The sequence below is a fragment of the Sciurus vulgaris genome (genome assembly GCF_902686455.1).
Source record: "Sciurus vulgaris genome assembly, chromosome: 14".
NCBI lineage: Eukaryota > Metazoa > Chordata > Mammalia > Rodentia > Sciuridae > Sciurus > Sciurus vulgaris.
This window is the reverse complement of record NC_136475.1, coordinates 79,627,853-79,648,523: the sequence shown is the minus strand read 5'-3', so window position 1 is coordinate 79,648,523 and position 20,671 is coordinate 79,627,853. Positions and strand designations below refer to the sequence as shown.

Here is a 20,671-nt window from a genome sequence, read left to right as displayed (position 1 = left end):
GCAGATTCCAAGAGCTTAGTGACTTAGTAAATCTAAGGGTGCAGGGAAGATTAAGCCACTTGAGCAAGATCACAGAGCAGGCAAATAGAAGCCCAACAATCTGGCTCTTTGCTACTCATAGTGTCCCTGTTCCTCTACCCTCCTCATGCACAGGGAATGGGGAGTACCCAGGAACCAAGGTTCAGCAAGATCAATGATCTGCCCAAGACCCCAGCACCCACAGAGGGGCACTTCAATCAACTCCTGAAAAACATCTACAAAACAGACAAAAGGAGAAACATAGAGCATGTCAGTCCTTAGTGGGACACAGAGACTCTGGGGCCCCACACCTTGCACAGAGGTCTCCCTCTTTCTCCTGACAATGTGCCGCCTCCTCTACAACTTCTGCCTTCCCACTGCCCACAGCTTGATGGCTGTATAGATCTGGATGATTTTTTAAGATTTTTTTTAGATATTGATAGACCTTTATTTTATTCATTTTTTTATATGTGGTGCTAAGAATCGAACCCAGTGCCTCACGCATGCCAGGCGAGCACTCCACCACTGAGCCACAACTCCAGCCTCTTGGGTGATTTTTTGAGTCCCAATGAATAAACCATTCTCTTAGGACCAGAGTCCAAAGAAGGCGCCATGTCTAACAGCAGAACCTGGCTCTCAACTAAAATGCTACTGCCCCACCTCCAACCCTGGTCACCTCTGCCACTGGCCTGCTAGGCCACATAGACCCTGGGTTTCCTGCTCCAGAGGACCATGAAAGACTCCTTGCAGCTACAAATGGAAGCAGAAAGGGGCAGCTCACCAGCCTGGCTCTTCCCCAGCTAAAGGAGAGGCTGCAGCCCCTGAAGGAGGCCCTGAAGGAGGCCACCTGTGTGCACCTCCAAGGGACCACCTGGCTGAAGAGGGAAAGGGTCTCAGACTACAGGTGCCCCCATCCCCTGGAGAGGAAGACTATCATCCCACAGAGGGGGACAGAGGTGTTAGTGCTAAGGATTCTGCCTCACTGATTTGTATAAATTTAAATCAATAACATATAATCCTAAATGTGCACATAGTCACATAAACATGCATATTAGAAAGATCTCTGGAAGAATCAACACCAAACACTTGGCAGTGATAACCAGTGGGAAGGAGGCTGGGGAAGGAAAGGAGGACTTTCACATTTATTCTTTATATTCCCGACTAGGTCGAATTAGTTTCTTACGAGAAGTACTTTCAACTATAGAAGAAAATCAATGTCCAAATCTATCTTCAAAAGTGGGGCCAATGCTATAGAAGCTATCCTTGAGGAATAACATTATGGGTAATATTTGTCCATACCATATAGGATTTTTCAGGCTTTCCAAAGTGAACATGTTTGTTACTGTTATACTAGCTTACCCCATAAGCAATGAAATTGCCATTTTTAATAGGTTGAAAGTGATTGGATTTGATAATTTCACATAGTTCCTCAACTCATGGATAAATACCCAACCAATACTTATGAAATGATTTCTCAGAACCAGTACCACATCCAGAAAGTAATAAGCTTGTTTTTGTTTTTAAAGGAAGCAAATAAACAGAGCAGGGTTTCCCTCGTAGCCAGGGACCCTGGGCTACTCATCTCTAGATTCCCAGCACCCAGCGGCTTGAGCAAAACTGTATCTAGACTCACATGAGTTTGGCAAATGAAAAAGATACATAAGCAGACAGAGAGAAAATAAACATTCATCGCTAGGCACACAAATGAAATTATACATACTAAATTCAACAACAAATAAGGCATCTCAGTAAGAAAAGAAGAGGGAAGACAAAGAGGAATGTGTCAGGCTCTGGCTAACTTGATAATTGTGCTGATCTTCGCTGATCTGGTAGGAGACAGGGACAGAGAAGCAACGGGGAAGGAAGCAGTCAAAGGGGCATGCAGACTGCAGCAGGCACAGCTGCATGGCAGAGCCCAGGGAGACAAAGACACTCGCCACGGAGACACTTGCCAACTCTAGGAAGCAGCTTGAGCTGAACATCCCTGGGAGGCTTCCCCCACCTCTCCCAGCCTAAATAGCACATCCTGCCAGAAGGGGAACATCCTAGAAGTCTCGACAGAGCTGCCCTGGCTCTCTAAATTAACATATTTTTATGGAGATGATCGATCTTAAGGCCTGATGTCTAAATCTCCAGGAGCAGGGAACCCCTCCCTCTGAAGTTTATCACTGTAGAACTGATGCTTCTAGCATGTGTGTCCTGCAACAGGCAGGATGGGCAGGGCTTCGCGCAGCTTGGGAAACGTCTGTAACACAGTAGAAGGTGCTCCTGGGCCCCATGATGTAGTTTGCTGCGAGAGAAGCGGCCTGGGGTGATGTACGGTCCAGAAACCATCTCACCGAAGGGCTTCTAAAAAGTGAGATGGGACTGGCTGACAGAGACCAAGGGGGAGCATGACGGCTGAACCCCAGGACTGGGAGGACTGCTGGGTAGAAAACAAGAGGCAAATGCACGTCACTTCCCGTGGCTCAGGAGGACAACGGGGCTCAGCAAGAAGGGCAGTAAAATTCAAGGGACCCGCAGGCCAGACTGGTCAGGAAGTCCACCCCTCTGTACAACCTCCTGCTCTCACACTCACAGCCCATAGGCGCCTTCTGGAAGGCATGTGCATTTATTTCTGCTCCAAATTTTGGAGTGTTTCCTAAGAGTCAATTGTATTTAGTCCCAAACCTGTTTATGCCAGTTGTTTTTTGGCATTATATTTACATAACTGAATTAAACATAACCTAAACAGATAAAATATGAATATGAAAGAAAGGCGTGTCTAAGAAAAGAAAAGTGAATATTTCAGAAATGTTTGGTAAATCTAAGTAACTGAAAAAAATGTTGTTGAATTAGAGGCAAGCAAAACAACAATAAAAATTTGTCCAAAAAGAAAGAAAGAAAATCATAAAAATCTAGAAGGATTCTGTGTCCTAATTATTTCCAAGTGACTTTTTTTTAATTTTAATTAAAAATCATAAATTTACATAGGGCAATGTTGTTTGATTCATTGTTATTTTTTCCCCTTCCCCCCCACCCCTCCCACCCCTCTTTTCCCTCTATACAGTCCTTCCTTCCTCCATTCTTACCACCCTCCTTATCCCTAACCCTAAACCTAACCCTAACCCTAACACTAACCCCTCCTACACCCCCTTATATGTCCTCATCCACTTATCAGCGAGATCATTCGTCCTTTAGTTTTTTGAGATTGGCTTATCTCACTTAGCATGATATCCTCCAATTTCATCCATTTGCCTGCAAATGCCATAATTTTATCATTCTTCATGGCAGAGTAATATTCCATTGTATATATATTCCAAGTGACTTTTAATTCTCTCACTTCAAGGAAATTGAAAATCATACATGCATACCAACTGCAAAAGAAGGTCACGAGAGATAATAACTAGAGTACATGTTGAGCATCTCTAACATGATGATCCAAAATCCAAGGTGCTCCAAAATCTGAAACTTTCTGATGCCACAGTGAAAAATTCTAGATCGTGAAACAAAATTACTCAAAATGTTGTACAGAATGACATTCAGGTTATATGTACAAGGAATATGTGAATCATAAGTGATTTTTACACTTAGACTTGGATGCCATCTTCAGGATATCTCATTATGTGTAGCAAATATCCACAAATCTGAAACAATTCTGGTCCCAAGCATTTCAGGTAAGGGATATGCAACCTGTGCCAATATGCAAAGGAAAGGAAAGAACTTTACCTGCAACAAAAGATTAGCAAATGAACTGTACAGCTAAATGTTTTCAATTAAAAGAAATTATTTAAAATACACAGAAGTTGTGCTGGGGTTGTGGCTCAGTGGTAGACAGCTTGCCTAGCATGCGTGAGGCACTGGGTTTGATCCTCAGCACCACATAAAAATAGATACAGATAAGTATACACATGGGTGTGTATATATATATATATGTATATGTATGTATACACACACAAGCTCGTGGGGGGGTGTGCTTTTCTGAGGTTCCTGGATTTTACTTATATTTTATAAAACTTAATGAGCTGTATTTATTAGACTATACCCATCTTAAACATATAATCTCATGGGTGTTGATAAATGTACTGCTATGTGACTACATCAAGATACAAAACTCTGCATGCCTGTATTCCCAGTGACTTGGGAGGCAGAGGCAGGAGGATTGCAAATTCAAGGCCAGTCTCTGCAACTTAGTGAGATCCTTGGCAATTTAGTGAGACCCTGTCTCAAAATAAAAAATAAAAAGGACTGTGGGTGTAGCTCAGTGGTAAAGCACTCCTGGGTTCAATCCCCAGTAATAAAAAACAAAAAACAAAAAAACGATACTCTGCCCTCACCCCCAGTGTTCCCTTGTGCCCATCCAAATCAACGCCCCCAATCCCTCAGAGTCCTGTGAAGGTGCCACAGGTCTTTCAGCATCACGCTGGGACCATCTGATGGCCTGTGCTTACCACCACCCATCTTTTGCCATTATTTCCTTTCTTCAAACATAATAAAGGCCATGTCTTTGGTGAACGGCTCTATGCAGACCCACAGTTGTGCGACCACCACCACAATTATCTAACCTTTTACATTAACCCTTAGGTCCTATCACCCTATATGTAGGACACTGATAAAAACTCAAAGTGTACAACAAATACACCACTTATGATCACTTTGAAGAGAAGACTATATTTTTAGAACTTTTATGTTTTTTGAGAAAACAGGTGAATAACTAGAATGTCGGAAAAATCTACATTTTATATTTATGTAACAGGATATTCACATACTTCATATGAAATACATAAAGAATATATAAGCTCTAGATTATTATTTCCAACCTATTTTGACGCACCTTTGTCAATTTTGTTGAAATACTCACAGAACTGAAAACCTGAGACTTAGTGGGTTTAATCAACCAACTCCGTGTCTCGGTCCCCTCAAGGAAGCCTCCTTTGGGCTGAGTTTGATCTAGAACACTTGGCCTTAAGACCACACGGCTCTGCATTTCCCTGTGAGTTGTCCTTCACCTCACTGTCCTCCTCCACTGTCTCAGCTACAAAATGCCAGTGGCAAGGATAGCTGGTCACAGAGGGTGTGTGAGGACAAACCGATACACTGGAAGTAAAACATACTTTAAAGACCTGTGTAAATGTTATTCATAAGCCTTGGGTTTATCTGCCAGCCTTCTAACAGTCTTCAGACCAACTAGGTTTCAGTGAAGGACATGGAGCCCTGTCACTGCAGACATGGAAGCAAAGGCTAGGTCTGCTAGGGACACCCCCGCCAGCAAGTTCCACAGCGGGTCTAAGATCTCCTCCCTGCATCCAAGCAGCAGGAAGGACTCTCAGGCACAGAGGAACAAAGTGAGGCCACCAAGATCCACAGAACTTCCCACAACCCCATGATCCCAAGATGATGCCATCAGTTTGTGACCAGGCCAACCAACCTCCTGCAGCGAGAGTGATTTGGCCTAATGGAAGATGACGTCGGCCTTCCTCCACTCCAGATCCTTCCAGAGGCCGGCTCTACTGCATCTCCCACCGCCGCTACTCTCAATCCATTCCTCAACAAACAGGTGAAGAGAAAAAAGATAGTGAGAGGCCAATGCCATAAGGAAATAAAAGGAACTCTGTCACAAAAGTACAGCATCCTGGGGCTGGGGCTGGGGCTGAGCAGTAGAACACTCGCCTCGCACATGTGAGGCACTGGGTTCCATCCTCAGCACCACAGAAAAATAAATAAATAAAAATGTTAATTAATTAATAAAAATGTAAAGGCATTGTGTCTTTACAAAAAAAAAAAAAAGCACAGCATCCTCTGTCCTCAGAGAGCCCTGTCACAAGGCAACCAAACGCGGGCCTGGCTTCCAAACCTCTCCCTCTTGCTTCCTCTGTCTCCCATTGTGCTGTTGTTTTGCATTTCCCCCTGATTATTAGTTATCAGAAACTGCCCAGCAAGCAAACAAGTAAAGTCATGAGCACTTTAGTGAGAAGTGGAGTTAAAGGTTTTTGGGTTTTTTTCCTTAATTACATGGGGAAATGGTCAATAATTCAGAAGACATATGTTTGGGTTTTCTTTTTTTTTTTTAAATACATTCATTTAGGAAATGAGGTTATTTATTAAGCAGGCAATGAAGCCAGCACCCTGGTCAAGGGCTGGGAAATGACAGACAATAGGGCAGAGAGAGGTATTATTCTCACCACCCCGCTGCTCTCCCTAGAGCACCTACCATGAGCAGCTTGGTGACTGCTATGGTTTGAATATGATTTGTTCCTCCAAAGCTCATACTGAAATTTGATTCCCTGTATAACAGTGTTAAGAGGCGCTGGGGCCTTTGAGAGAGAGTAAGGCCATTCTTGTGGGAGTAATGGTATTATAAACTCATGTTTTGTCTACCCCCATGCACCTGCTTGTCCTTCCACTTTCTGGGATGGGTTGAAGCAGCACAGAAACCTTGCCAGAAACTGATCCAACCTCCAGAACCATAAGCAAGCTATAAAAACCTCTATTCTTTACAACGTACTAGGTCTCAGGTATTTTGTTATAGTAACAGAAAACGAACTAAGATGGTTGACAAGCCTTGAGCTTATCGGTCAGCCTTTTAAGAATTTGGCCCATGGGGCTTTATCCCTTGGAGTATGGTCCCCTCAGGTGGAAAACTCAGCCCTAAAGGGCAGCCCAGAAGCTCACCATGAAGCTGGAACAGGCAGTAACTGCAGCTGTCACTGCCAGGTCTAACTCAGCTGCCTCCAAACTACACTTCACAGAGACCAATCTTGGTGATGTGTGAACCAACCACAACCATGGAGACCTTGCAGAAGTTCGAGTCCAGTTAGGTTATGCTGGGGTTTTGAAAGGAGGTAAAGGGAGGGGCAGGAGCTCTTCTGAAACATGCCATTTCTCATCAAGAGAATTCCTCAGGAACCACAAAGAGGAATTTTGCTGGAAGAAATAGTTAAAATATGATCAGAGGAAGGAAGAGATACCGGATATAAAGTGTCCAGGATGGGGAAGAAGAGAGGCAGCAGGGCTGCTGACGTGACATGTGAATGACAATAATCTGAAAAAAAGGCATAAAAGATAAAATTAATAAATTAAGAGTAACCAAATGTCCTACAGAAAAATATGTTCTGCAACATCACATGGAAGTTTATGGTTTAAAACATTCTTAATAATCCGTCACAAAGAAGAAAAAATGGCCAGCTGTGGTGGCACTTGCCTGTAATTCCAGCTACCTGGGAGGCTGGGACAGGTGGATGGTGAGTTCCAGGCCAGCCTGGGAAACCAAGAGAGAACCCACCTCCAGAGGAAGTTCAGAGGGGGAGAGATGGCTTGCCAAGAATAAATGCAATAAATAACCAGGACTTGCATGATGCTCTGTAGTTTGTAAGGTGCCCTCCATATACGTGGTCCCTTCCCCTACTAGGTAACCAAATAACACCCCAGGGAGACCAGTGAGAAGCCCTCACCTGGCACCATGGGCCACTTGCCTGGGCCTATCTTAACTTTCCACAACACAAGAGAGTCAAGGGCGCAAAACACCATCAGACGGGAGCTGCCTCCTGCTCCTGAAAGGTCCTTCTACCCATCAGAGGCCACCTGGGACATGCAGGAGCCCAGGCAGGAAGCAGAGGCAGATTATGGATGCTTCACATTGAGGACCCAACACACCAGGCTGTTCCCAGCACTGGGGCCTAAGCCCCCCTCCCTCCTGGCTGTACCCACTCTCCCTGGGCAACCCCTCATGCTCCCTACAGTTTTAGGTACCACTAAATACTGGCTAATCTCAAATCCAGAATGTTAGACCCCTCTTCTTAGCTCCAGATCTTGAGTACAGGGCCTGGTATACAGGAAGTGTTCAATAATTATCCGTGGAATAATTTGACAATTGCATTTGGATGTCCCACGGGCACCTCAAACTAAACTCCTCTTCCCTATCCCTGCTTCCATCGTGCTGGATGATCCTTGAGGCTTCATGCCTAGACGACTTTCACGGCCTCCAAAACTCTCTTGGTTTCACTCAAGTCTATCAGGAAGATCTTTCTATATGCATATCAGATCCTATCTGTTCCCTGCTTAGAATCCTTAAAGAGAATTCTACCATCCTATGAATAGAACCCTTTCGCTATTTGGCTTCTCTGCACCTGTCCCTCCAGCTCCTGCCACCCACCCATGTTCCTATTAATAATCCTCACCAGTCCCAAGCAAGTGAGAACTTCCGATGACTGACAGAAAGCCCTATACCCACTGTTCCACCTGACAAACTCCTACTCATCCTTCAAGGCCCAATTCAACAGTACCCCTTCAGAAGCCTTCCTCGGTTTCCCTGAGCAGTCTCTCTCTTACTAACAAGGTTTATACCTGCTGGAGGGCAGGAGCTGAGTTTTACCCACATTGCACAGCCTGCCTAGAACAGCGTTTGCTGCCCTAATGAAATCTTTGGTAAGCAGTAGAAGGAAGGGAGGAACAACCAGGGGAGGCAGCAGAGGGGGCTCCAATTCTATGCAGCTACTTTTCTGCAAATCATTTTTGCCTGAGGACAAGAACAGGGCAAAAAGGATGTCAATGACTCATTTTCTGGGCTCTTAAAATCCTTCTTCCATTCCTGCTTTTTACCTGGACCAGAAAGGAGAGTGTGAGTGAGTGTGAGTGTGAATAAGTGTGTGTATTACTGGGGGTTGAACAGAGGCACTCTACCACTGAGCTCCAGCCCCGGCCCTTTTTAATTATTTTATTTTATTTTGAGACAGGGTTTCACTAAGTTACTAAGACTGGCCTTGAACTTGGGATCCTCCCGCCTCCACCTTCCAAGTTGCTGGGATAATAGGCGTGCACCACCATGCCAGCACCAGAAAGGATCTTTATTAATAAGCGATGGAGTATTATTGATCGGCACCCTTGAAGAGCTAAATAAATCTGGCTTTAAGAAATCATCCTCAAATCACTTGGATTCATGCCAGAACACTTGCCCTGGCTTAGCTCTAGCCAAAAATGTATCGAACGAGTTCTCAACGAAAGGCAGCGAGGAAGGAAATGAAGGTAAAAGCAAAGCCAGAACGTAGGCATTCAACCAACATTCACGGAGCAGTTGTGGCCACCACGGCACGGCAAGGACCACGAGGTGGCTCCACCACCAGGTAAATGACAACCTGTAAAGACAGACACATGCCACGTCTCTGAAGGATACGCACAAGCAAATCCCCACCTTTGGGGGAAATGGGCAGGCTGCCCGCGGTGCTACATAGAGAGAAAGGGACAAGACTGGTGCTGGGGTCTGGTCTCACAGCAGGCTCCTGGGGCAGGCATGGCTCCCCAGCAACCTAGCACGGCGTCCTGGACACACTGTGTGTTCGACAAGGTAGAACAAACACTTCCCACGCACGGAAGGCAAGGCAGAGCCCACGCAGAAGGACCACCAAGCATCTGCTCTCCGTGTGCAAGGTGGTTTCTGAGACAGTCATAAATCTGGGAAATGATCTATTGGGTCAGATGATGAATCGATACCTTAACAAGGCTAAACACATCCTGCTCTGGACCACACTTTTAACTTCGAAGCAGCTCGTGGTCAGCACATCTTGTACTCCACCCAGACTCAGGGCTTTAGTCCCTTCGCCCCGGCATCCTTCACGTGCCTCCTGGCTTGGTGGACAGTCTCAGAAGAGGGGCCGTCAATTCATTCCCACCCTGGACACATGTCACTCTCACAGCAAGTGGTCGGAACAATTTCGTCTCACACCTGAGTCAGCCCTGTGACTTGCGGTACAGGCCTAGCCTCCGAAACTCCAGTAGCTCCCCCTTTCTCTCCTCTCCACTGTGCTGGGAAGAAGCCCAAGTGGGCCTTGTGGAGAGGTCAGGCAGTGGAGCTCTGGGGCTCCAGACCTGGACGAAAGCCTTCTTAGAACCTGCCAGCACAGCCCTCAGCAAACGCTGACTGCTGAGTGAAACGGGCCAGCAGCCAAGTGCGTGACCCCAGCCAGGGCCACGGGAAGCAGAGAAACCACCCGGCAGCCAAAGTCAACCCACAGACTCCCGAGAAATAATAAACTGTTCTTTTAAACCCGTAAATTTTGGGACTGTTGTATACTAGTGGATAACTGAAACATGGTAAACAAATGGATGTATCTGCAGTGAGACCACAGAGAGTAGGCCATCCCACGTTATGTCTGACCTGCAAAGTTATGTCTGGATCTGGAATGTTCTCCAAAGGCTCATGTGTTGAAGGTTCCCAATGGAGCAATGCTCAGAGGTGAGGCTATTGGAAGTGACGGGATTATGAGGACTCTGATCTCATCAGTGGATTAATCCACTGAGGGATTCATTGTTGAATGGGCTTCTGGGAGGTGGTGGAAACTAGGTGTGACCCAGTTGAAGGGAGTGAGTTCTGGGGGGCTATCTTGTTCCAGACTCCTTCCTCTCTCTCTCCTCCTGCTTTCTGGCCACCAGAGGTAAGCAGCTCTGCTCTGCCACGTTCTCCTAGGAAGCCAAGATATAATTCTTATTCATCTAACCTTGTATTTATTTCTGAGGAAAAATGCTTTTAGAATACAATACGAGGCTCTCACTGGACTGCAGTGAGTGCAGCTAATGCCATCTGATGAGCTGGTCACCATGACAGACACCAGTGTACGCGGGTGTGGACTACGGCACTCAGCACCCCAAAGAGCGCCCTCACGAGCACACGCTCCTCAGCAAGGCCCCTAGAAATGCCTCCTCATCCCCAACTTGCTCCTTCAAACGCTTGGGGGTTGAGAAACCAAGACCCCGCCCTGCTGGAAGCCAAGAGAAGATCTGAGGGCCTCTTTCATGAGGCAGAAGCGGTTCTAAGAGCCCACTGGCCTGGGTTCGAATCCTACTTGCCCACTTACTAGTTATGTGACCCTGGACAAGTCACTCCAGTCATCACATTTCAGTTTCCTCATCTGCAGGATGATAGTATCTGCCTCTTGCTGGAAGACGCTGGCTGGAAGAGAGTGAGAGCTCAGCAGTCGTGGCCACGGGGTCTACCTGGGACTACATAGGGGGGCCTCTCAGCCTGCGTGCTGGGGAGGGCTGGAGGGCACGTACCCACAGAAGCTGTCATCAAGAATGTGTGACCCGCTGAGGGACGGCTGGGGGAGTGTGGATGCTTATTCAGGGTCAGGCCACCCTAATGGGATCTGCTGCTGTTTAAGAAGAAACTGAAGCATGAGGACAACCGTGGAGTCCTGGCCACTCCATCTGACAGAGAACTTACCAGGACTGCTGTGCTGGGCACCTCAGGAGGGCGTGAGAGTGCGTGTGTCTGTGTGTGCAACACGTTTGAGCATGTGCACGTTCAGGTAGACACAAGCACCCAGTAACCCAGTGCTCGCCCAGCCTGGGCGTCAGTTTCCTCTCTACAAAAACCCAGCCGACTGTGAAGTGCTGATTTACAATCACGAGCACGAGGACTCTGATGTTCAAAGTGAAATGTCAGTGAAAAAATGTGGGTGAAAGGTGGGCCCTAAATGGCATAGGAACCACAATGACACACTGGGAAAGCTCTGTTTACACAGATAATGATCAGAAAAGGCCACAGAGAAACGACCCAGTGAAGGGAGCCGGGTGATTTCCTGCAAAACCATTTACAAGTTCGATAATCCACTACTCCTCATCCTGTGCAGCGGGACACCACAGCCCTGCGGCTCCCTGCTCTGCATTTCCTCCATACTCCGGTTCCTCCATGGAGGGTCATCTGTGCACTCCTCCCGAGAGACGGTCACCTTGCTCCAGCCCTGGGACAGTGGCAGAACCCAAGGGCCAAGACTGGGGGTGAGTCTGCCTCCTCCTCCCCAGAGCTGCTGCCTCACTGCCCTCCCGCCCAGCTCCTGCCCCCTCTTCTCTCTGTACTTGCCACATGCTCCTGGCCAAGGTCCCACCAGGAACTTGGTCCTGGGCCTCTCCCTCCCTTGCATCCAAGTCCCAGGAGGAGAGGGGGCGCTTCCCACTCTCTTAGGGCCTCCCACCTCCTGGCACTGTGCTTCAACATAGCTTAGCAAAAACATTTACAGCAACCAAAGCAGGAAGGAGGCCCAGATGCCGGGGTTGCAGAGAAAGAGGGGCTTTCAGGAAAGTGCCCCATTCCACCTTCTCAGTCACCAGAGACCCCTCCCCAGTTATCTGACCCCTCTACCCTCCTCTCAACCTCACTGGGCCTCAGTTTCCTCCTCTGTGAAAAGGCTCGTCACAGGTCGGATTGAAGGACATTTGACTCCAGCGGCAGATGGGGATGTCTCTGGAAGCGGTGTCCCTGCGCCTTCCTACTGCACCCCCACACGCTGCCAGAGCCGAATGCTCCTTCGCTTGGGTGAATGGCTTTCTGTGGAATCTTAGGTGTGAAAGAAACCACACATTCATGGCCTGGTCCTGCCTGCCTTTGTGAATAAGGCCTGGATGGGCCACGCGTCCCACAAGAGAACTGCTCCCAAATAGCCTTTCTGCCAGAAAATAAGTCTACGAACTATTTTCCAGGGGTTCCTTAGCTCTTGAGTTGCCGTGGACTTTCCTGAATGATACGCTCAGAAGATAACAGGGACACGTGTGCGTGTGTGAGGGTCTCAAAGCAGTCACTAATCCAAGGAGTGCTCCCCGCATCTTGGCATGTTTCTGCCCCACCTCTTCCCCTTCATCCCCACCCGTCAGCTCCTGGCCCTGCTCCTGACACCTCGTGCCTCCTCACCTCATGCCAGGGGCACCGTGGGGTGGGGAAGGTGCTGATGCTGGGCCTGGGCCAGCTGCGGCTCCTCCTGAACCTTCCACCCTGCCCACCACAGCCTGACTGCGGACAGCTGGCCCTCTGTCTGCAGACCCTGCCCTGGAGAACTCATCATGAGCTAACGGGTGAAGGCCCAGCCCCACCCCAACCACACACCCAGCCTCCACCAGCTCCTCCATCGGAACCCCACCACTGGCCTCCGGAGAAGAGCCCAGGATGGGCGCAGGCCACCCTGAGTCTCATGTATACCTTCGGTCCTTCCCATGGAACCCAGTAGGTCTGGATTGGGGGCGTGAGGGTTGCAAAAGAAGACTTTAGACATTGGAAGTGTTTTCTTGGTGCTGCTGGTCAGGGAAGCACCAAAACCACAAAACTCACAACTGCCCAGAACCCAGGGGTTAACTGTGAAAATGAGTCCACCCCACACAGCCCAGGAGGGAGTCCCTGCCACAGCCAACAGATGCGGCAGGAAGAGGAAGGAAAGGGAAGTGCACAGCTGGAGAAGAGGAAAGGCGGGCGGGAGGGCAATGGAGTGCGAGACGCTTCCTAGGAGCTGGGCGCCTGGCCACCTGGTTCTAACGCCCCTGCCCCTCTTGTCCTCCAAGGAGCCCCCATTCCAGGAGGCAACGCAGGCAGGCAGAAGAATGCTTCTTCACCCACTCCCTGGGTGAAGGTGGGTCCCGGTGTCCCTCCCCACAGCAGCACCACTGCCCTTGGCTTGTCCAGGGTACTCAGAAGGGAAACTGTGAGTTATGGAAGACTTTAGTGGGCAAGCCTGGGAATCAGCACCTTTAAAAAGTCATATTGGTCCCAAAAGAGTGACTCATAAACTTCTGGAACTTGGCCCAATGTAAGCCAGGCCTCTAGCCTCCTATCTCAGGCTCCCAAGTGGACCTTGGGAGCCCCTTTCCCTAACCCCTATCTCCCCCAAGCCGAGCTCCAGCACAGCTTCATGTCAAAGTCATGCTCCCCTGGGATGCTAATATTTTTATTCTTTTTTTAGTGCTGGGGATTGAACCCAGAGCCTTGTGGATGCCAGGCACACATAATACAGCAAACTATACCCCCAGCTCCAAATATTTTTGTTCTTGATTTACTTATTTTTCTTTTTTTTTTTTTTTTTCCTCTCTTCTAAATTTAGGGGGTTTCGTTTCTTTGCAATGCCCAAGGGAGAGACACAATCACGAGTTCCTAAGTGATCTCCAGGCAGTGACCCAGCAGGGGACAGTGGCCTGCCCTATGGTATGCCTTGTTTGGATCAAGGCCCACCTGAAAGCTTCAGCAGCCTCCAGGTAAGTTCCTTGCTGACCTGAGATAAGGTCCAGAGTGTCACCGGCTTGAAGGGCCATCCCAAACCTCCTCAGAGCAAAAGGTTAAAAAGGACTTGGGACCAGGTAAGGCAGTTACAGCAGGGCCCAAACAGGTGTTCCCATCTGGCCGATGAAGAGACTAGGGACCCCTACAAGCTGTGCCTTCTACTGAGATTTGGATAGGGACTGCAAAGCAACACAGTCCCTGTCCCCAGGAGGTGGGAGAAGGGCTCTCCGCCTCACAGGAAAAACACCCCGTGGAACACACAAATGTTCCTCCAACAGTGCAGCAGCCTTGGGCTGGGAGTCAGACCACCTGACTGTCACCAAAGATTGTCCATCTCTGTTTCCTCCTCTGCAAAATGGGGGGTTTGGACTAGCTGCTCTCCAGGCCCCTCCTGCACTAACATCCTCTGATTGTTTCTAGAACACATCAGAAAGCTGAAGCATGAATGGGGAAACTGGCAAAGTTGTGAAATGCCATGTCTGTTCACTCCGAGACTGCTTCTGGAACCCAGCAGGTCACCTCTTCAAGCTGACACCATCTCAGCCCCACCCGCCACAGAACTGAGCGACAGTAGGAATCAGACTCTCTTTACAGACCAGAGAACCTTAGGCCAGGCGGTGGGGAAGCCTTCCTGACCATCAGTCAGCAACAAGGCTGGCACATCAGACACTACGCCCACGGTAATAGCTCTGCCTTGTTTTCTAGTCACTGGTTTGCTGGGCCCCCAGGGACAGACACTGTCTCCTGTCCCTCATGTCTGCTCCCTGCTAAAACCCAGAATCTGACAGTTTGATAGGACCCCTCTGTGCCCCTATCTCAAAACTGCCCAGACCTGGCAATGACTCGGGGGATGACTACTGAAGGTAACGGTTCAGACCTCGATCCCAGACCCCAAATGCTGCCAAGCCCACCTGCCTATCTGCCTCTGACCAATTCCAATAGGAATGGCTGTGGCCATTTTTCCCACAGACGGAGACAGAGGCTGAAGCCGCCAACCCTGGAAGCCATAACGGCAATGGCAGGAGCTCACATGAGAACAGGAACCCGGAGAGACACAAAGGGACGTGTCAGCCTGCCCACACAAATCCACAGACACTGTCCCTGGCTGGGATCTGCAGACTGCAGAGGCACGAAGCTTCAGTGAGACAGGTCACTGCGAGCCAGAATGGAAAACAAGAAGCACCTTGGTCCAAGAACTAGGAAAAAGTTAAAACTGAGCAAAAGCCATGTTTTCCACTAACTAGTGGGAGGCAATGGAATAGTCCCACCTAGTTTTTCATCAACCACCAAAGGTACTACAAGGCCCCTGCAAACTCAGGGTGTCAATTCAGGGTGACAAGGCTAACGGGTAGGGTGAGATGGAGGCAATGGACACAGTAGGAAGAGCGCTGGAAGCAGATGCAAGAAATGGGCACTCCAGCCTTATGACTACCATCACTAGCTGTGTGGTCTTGAGAAGGTTGCTTTCCAGCTCTGAGCTCATGTATAAAGTAAGGAGGTAGAAGGTAGGCTGTAAGACTGTGGAAAGTGTTGACTCTAAGCTCCATGGATTCCCCCAGTGAATTACCAGATAATAAGCAGAAAAGGCCAGAATCCAGTCCCTGACTCCTGCAACCCCTCAGAGACTGGCCAGGTCCTAGACCTTGGAGAATACAATATATTAAGTTAAGCTGAGGCCAAAATTCCACCCCTTCTAGCAGAAACCATCTACAAGGACTAGTAGACTCCAGGATGCGCAGTCCCAGACGTGTCCCCACACCATTCCTTCTAGGGGAGACTGCCATTTCCCACATCATGTAACTGCTTGTGGCACCCCAAGCAGAAGCAGGATATATGATAATCACATCTTCCCTTGCTGCAGCCCTTCACGTATCCTAAGGAGTTCTCACCCACGTTTCCTTTGATCCTGACAACAGTCATGTTCTGCAGGCAGAGCAGACAGTATCCCCATTTGACAGAGGAGCACAAAACCCACACAAGTCAAGTCACACGCTGGCAGTGATAGCTGGGGATCAGAATTCCTTGCAAGAGATTCTTCTGGCCCGGGTCACTGACAGGGAACGGCCAGGATGATGCTACCTTGCTATCAGGCCAATGAGGCCTTCTTGTCATTTACTCAGGCTGGCACAGGTGGTAGAGTGGCCCTGGGGTCCAATATCCTGACATCCTCCTTTTCTTAGGGGCAAACACCAGTTGACATGGAGGTGTGGAGCCAGGGGTGGAGAGAGAGAGGTGGTCTTCCAACACCGGGTGCCAGAATGCATTCTGACTCAAGAGCAAAGAAAACAATCCCATCACTACCACACAAGTCCCACCTAGGCTGAGAGCTGACAGAAAGGGAAGGGACTGGGAGGGGAAGAAGGAAGGACTCACCTCCCTCAGCAGCTGCACGCCCTGCAGCTCGTCCTGCTGCTGCTGGGCCACGGTGACTCCCAGGACAAGCGTGTGCACAACACAGGAGACCACAGAGATGATCACGATGGGGCTGAGGCTGAGGGGCAGCGTGATGAAGAAGGAGAAGATGAAAAAAGCCTGCCAGCCCACTGTGTCGCTGGCAGCATGGGCATGGGCGAAGTTCAGGCCCAGGTAGGAGAAGATCTGGGCTGTTATCAGCAACCACAGCAGGTAGGGTACCGCCTTTCGGGTAACCCGGTCGGGGAGCAGCCCCTTTTTGCAGAGCACGAAGAGGATGATGTCCAATACCAGCCCGATCCCAGCCACAATGAGGGGAGCCAGCTTGTCACTGGAGAAGACCACAGCGCACATGACCACCACGTAGCAGTCAAAGAGGGCTGCGAAGACCACCAGCACCAGCAGGGTCTCATGGCGCTGCCTTTTGAAGTAAGTCTGGTAGAGGTTCTCCAAGGACTCAGGCACAAAGGTCAGCCGCATGAAGCGAGGCAGGCACAGGCAAGAGCCCGAGTTCCTGACGGAGATTTCATGGGTCCGGCCTACCCCACGTTCAGGGTCAGAGGGCAGGCTGACGGAGTATTCTGCTGAGTACTCAGCTGAGTACTCAGGCTCAGAGAAGCCCTGATTCCTCGGCATCCTGGCTGGCCCTGGAGAAGTGGACTGGACAGAGGAAGCTCTTAAACAGGCCACCTACCAGGGCTTTCTGAGACCTGGAGAGGGCCAAAAGCCTCTTCCTGGCTGGGGTTGAAAGGTGGCCACCTGGGGCAGGAACAGAGAATGGATGTCCAGGGCACAGGTAGCACGAATCATCTGGAACTTAAAAGACACTGCTAAGTAGGAGCACCTCTCCTTACCACTCGGTGGTTTCCCCATGACCCACCCCACCTCTCACGAAAGGACCTCTGCTGCAAGATCTTCCCCCGGCAGCCCTGCACACATACCCAGTCCTGTCCACGCCAGACACCCGATTTCCTGTCTCTGGTTTATGGAGGGGCCTAACCACCTCTCCATCTCTCACACCCTCGTCTCTGTGTCATCTCTCTGGGTCCCTGACTTCCTCGCCTAAATTCCCTGCAGGCCCAATCCTGAGAAGCGGAAAATAAAACGTGCCAGGAAGAAGCCAGAGACATCCTGGGGATTCCTGCATCTTCCGTCTGTTTACTTCCTTTTTCCACCCAGCCCCGGGAGACTCTGGCTCCTCTCTGCTACCGGCCCCCTTCCCAACCGCCGGGCGCAGTCTGCCTTGCGGAAGCCCGGCCCGGGCCCTGCGCTTACCTGTGCGGGAACTCGGGAGCCGCGTGCTCCGGGACGGTCCCCGCGCTTGGCTGCGGGACCGGGTCACGCGAATGGCGGGCCGGGGCGGAAAGGCTCAGCTCGCCCAGAGGCTGCTCCCCGCCGAGCCCCGCCGCCCCTCCAGCGCCACGGCCCCCGGCCCCGGCCGGAGCGCTACTCCCCTGCCGTCAGGCCCGGGATTCCGCCGGCAGAGGCGCAGGGCTGCCCCTCAGCATCCACCGGCGCCCGGCCGCAGGAAGAAGGAGGAGGCGGCGACGGGCGCTGGAAAACCGGGGGCGCGGGCCAAGCGCGCCCGCCCCCGGGGCTGCAGCTGAGGGGCCGGGGTCGGGGCCGCGGCAGCTGCGCGGGCGGCGGCGCGCGCGGCGCCCGGAGCCCCTCTCTCTGGAGCGCGCGGTGGTCGCGGCGGCGGCTAGGGGCGCGCGTCGGGCCCTCCCCGGCGGGAGCGCGGGCCGAGGCCGGGGAAGTCCGCCAGCATCCTCTCGCCCGCCCGCGCCGAGCGAGTCAGCCGAGTCCGGGCGCGGCGCGCTGCACAGTGAGTCCCCGCGCGGCGCCCGCGGCTCCGGGCCACGCGCGCTCCGGGCCCCGGGAGGCAGGCGGGGGCGGCGGCAGCCCCTCCCCAGTCACCGCCTCCTCGGCGAGCGCGTCCCGGAGCGGGAGCGGGGGAGGCGCGCGCTCAGCCCGGGCCCAGCGAGGGCGAGGTCGGAGGGCCGGTCCGGGTCCCCGCGCTCCTACTCCCGCGGCGGGCTGGCGGCGACCGCCGAGTGGAAGCGCCGGGGTGGAGGGCGGGCAGGAAGGATGGGGCGAATCCACGCCTTCCGCGGCAGGCGGGTCCCGGAGGAGCGAAAGCCCGGGCGCGCCCTCCCGCAGGTGAGGCGTGCTCGGGGCACCCCAGCCGCTCCCCGTCTGGTCCGCGGCGGCTTCCTTCCGGGCCGAGAGGCCGCGACTGCGGTGGAGGGACCACTCCTGCGCCGGCCGCGCTGGCCTCAGTGTCACTGCCCGCCCCGGGAGCTCGGGCCTGAGCTTTCCGCGGAGGGGACCCGCCGCTGAGTCTTGTCCTTTCAGGCCGCTGATAGGAGTGACCCCTATCCAGTAGGCACCTGGCACGTGGAACTGGAAGAGACTTTGCTTCACGAAGATCCCCAGCACATCCTACCCGTTTGAGATGTGGTTACATTCACAAACTCCCTTAAAGTCGCAAATGCTCCTTCTGAATGGAGACCTATCAGTTTCCTGAACTGTTGTTTAAGTTATTTTCCTTCCTTGAATCTGACAGAACACCTTGATAACGAAGGAAGGTTGTTTTGTAAAAAGCATGTGTTGAGGGGAGGTGGGTGCTGAGGAGAACCCACACCATTAAGGGATCAGCTCCCCGGGGTGGGGAGAGTTGAAGACGGAATTGGGGAGAAATACAGAATCCAGGGCTGCATGGGGGAATCCCTCCTCATGCCCTTGGGCGTCTCTGTGGGTGCCCTTTTCAGGACCTCAGGCATCTATTTGCATCCCGCAGGGACTTGATCTGGTTACTGCCCTTTGTACCAGTTCCCCATACTAAGCCTGAAAAGCAGCCAGCCTCAGCCCAGGCTTCTCGGGGCTTTGATTCCAAAGGTGGGAGCATAACTCAGCTATAGGAAGAGGGTATTTTGAGTAAAGTGGCATTTTTCCCCATTGTTTTGATTTGTTTGGGGTCCAAAATTTTATTCTGAATTGTTATACGATGGTAAAGAAGGGCAGGATTTTTATGTTTAATAAAGGGACATGTCTTAAAAGAAAAAGCTGATAAATACCATGTTAGGGCCTGCTTTGGCAAGAGGGACACCCCCAGTACACCCTCTGTGAGTTCCCCACTTTCCTGGCACACATGCCAACCCTTACAGTTCTCCGTAGGCAAGACTAGGCCCAGCTCCTAGGCACCGGGGTTCTCTATGGCCTTCTGCCATCATCTATGCCCCAGCCTCTCCTCCCTGCCTAGTTTTATGAGGGAGAGGGTTTCACCCAGAGACTCTCTTGGCAAGAACTCCACTCTCCTGTCCCTCTGACCTCTGACCCCAGCCTCCTCCTGCACACCCAGTTCTTCCACAGTCCTCCTCTCTGCTCGGCAGGCATGCATGGAGAGCCAGGCCAAGAGAGGAGCCACCCAGTGCCACCCTCAGGACACTGCCCACTCTGTCAGGTGACCACATCCATTGATAAGGCAAGCCCTCAGGTAGACACAGGTGAAGATGGCTTCTGGCCAACAGGCCCGAGACAGGGCCTTTCAGGATAGGAGGCAAGGATCTGATTGGCCTGAAAGTGGCACCTTCTAGGTGGCCAAATCTTACTCACCAAGACCCAGCAACAGGAAAGCCCCACAGCACATTCCCATCCCTGCTCTGCAGTCTGAGTCATGGGCATGGCCCTACCCTGTGGGGGAGACTCTTAGGGGGACAGCTGTAGCCCCTTACTGTGCCTCCCTAGGAGCCAGAGGCATCTGGGTGAATAATCCAGAGCTAGAGATCTGCTCAAGGTCCTGCCAGTGAAGATTGGAGAACCTCATCTGGTTGGTTCATAGCAACCTGCCTCACTTTTGGCTTCTAGTACATACTCAACTCATGGTCTCTGAATAAATGGATCATCTCCCTAAGAAGAAATGGTACTTTAAAAGGGCCCTGGCTGCCACTGAGGGAACCAACCAGCCTCTCCCTAATGCTGAAAATGTCCTGGTCCAAGGATAATTAAAAACAACCATCCTCAGAGATGTGGCTCGGTGGTACAGTACTTACCTGGCAAGTGACATGGGCAAGGCCCTGGGTTCAGTCCCCAGTGCTGCCAAACTGGGGATAAACACCCCTGAGATGAAAAGAGTGGGATCGTGGAGCTGGTGGTTTCAGCTGCCAAGCTATACGTTGTGAATGCTTATAACTCAATTGGCAGGCTACTTTTGTGATCAAAAGATACAGT

The 20,671-nt window shown here is 51.1% G+C and overlaps 1 protein-coding gene across 2 annotated transcripts in view; it reads right to left on the bottom strand.

The window, feature by feature from the left end:
* Nucleotides 1-17,918, bottom strand: part of ADCY3 (adenylate cyclase 3) — an 80,454-nt gene extending 62,536 nt beyond the window's left edge. The window contains exons 1-2 of one of the 2 annotated variants that reach the window (XM_079109625.1): nucleotides 17,717-17,918; nucleotides 16,403-17,257 (exon numbers count right to left, since the gene is read on the bottom strand). In XM_079109625.1, the coding sequence (XP_078965751.1) occupies nucleotides 16,403-17,077 (675 nt within the window). In that variant the 5' untranslated portion in view covers nucleotides 17,078-17,257; nucleotides 17,717-17,918. The remainder of the gene's footprint in view (nucleotides 1-16,402; nucleotides 17,258-17,716) is intronic. The other variant, XM_079109626.1, reaches the window with a different exon arrangement.
* Between the last annotated feature and the right edge of the window lie 2,753 nt (nucleotides 17,919-20,671).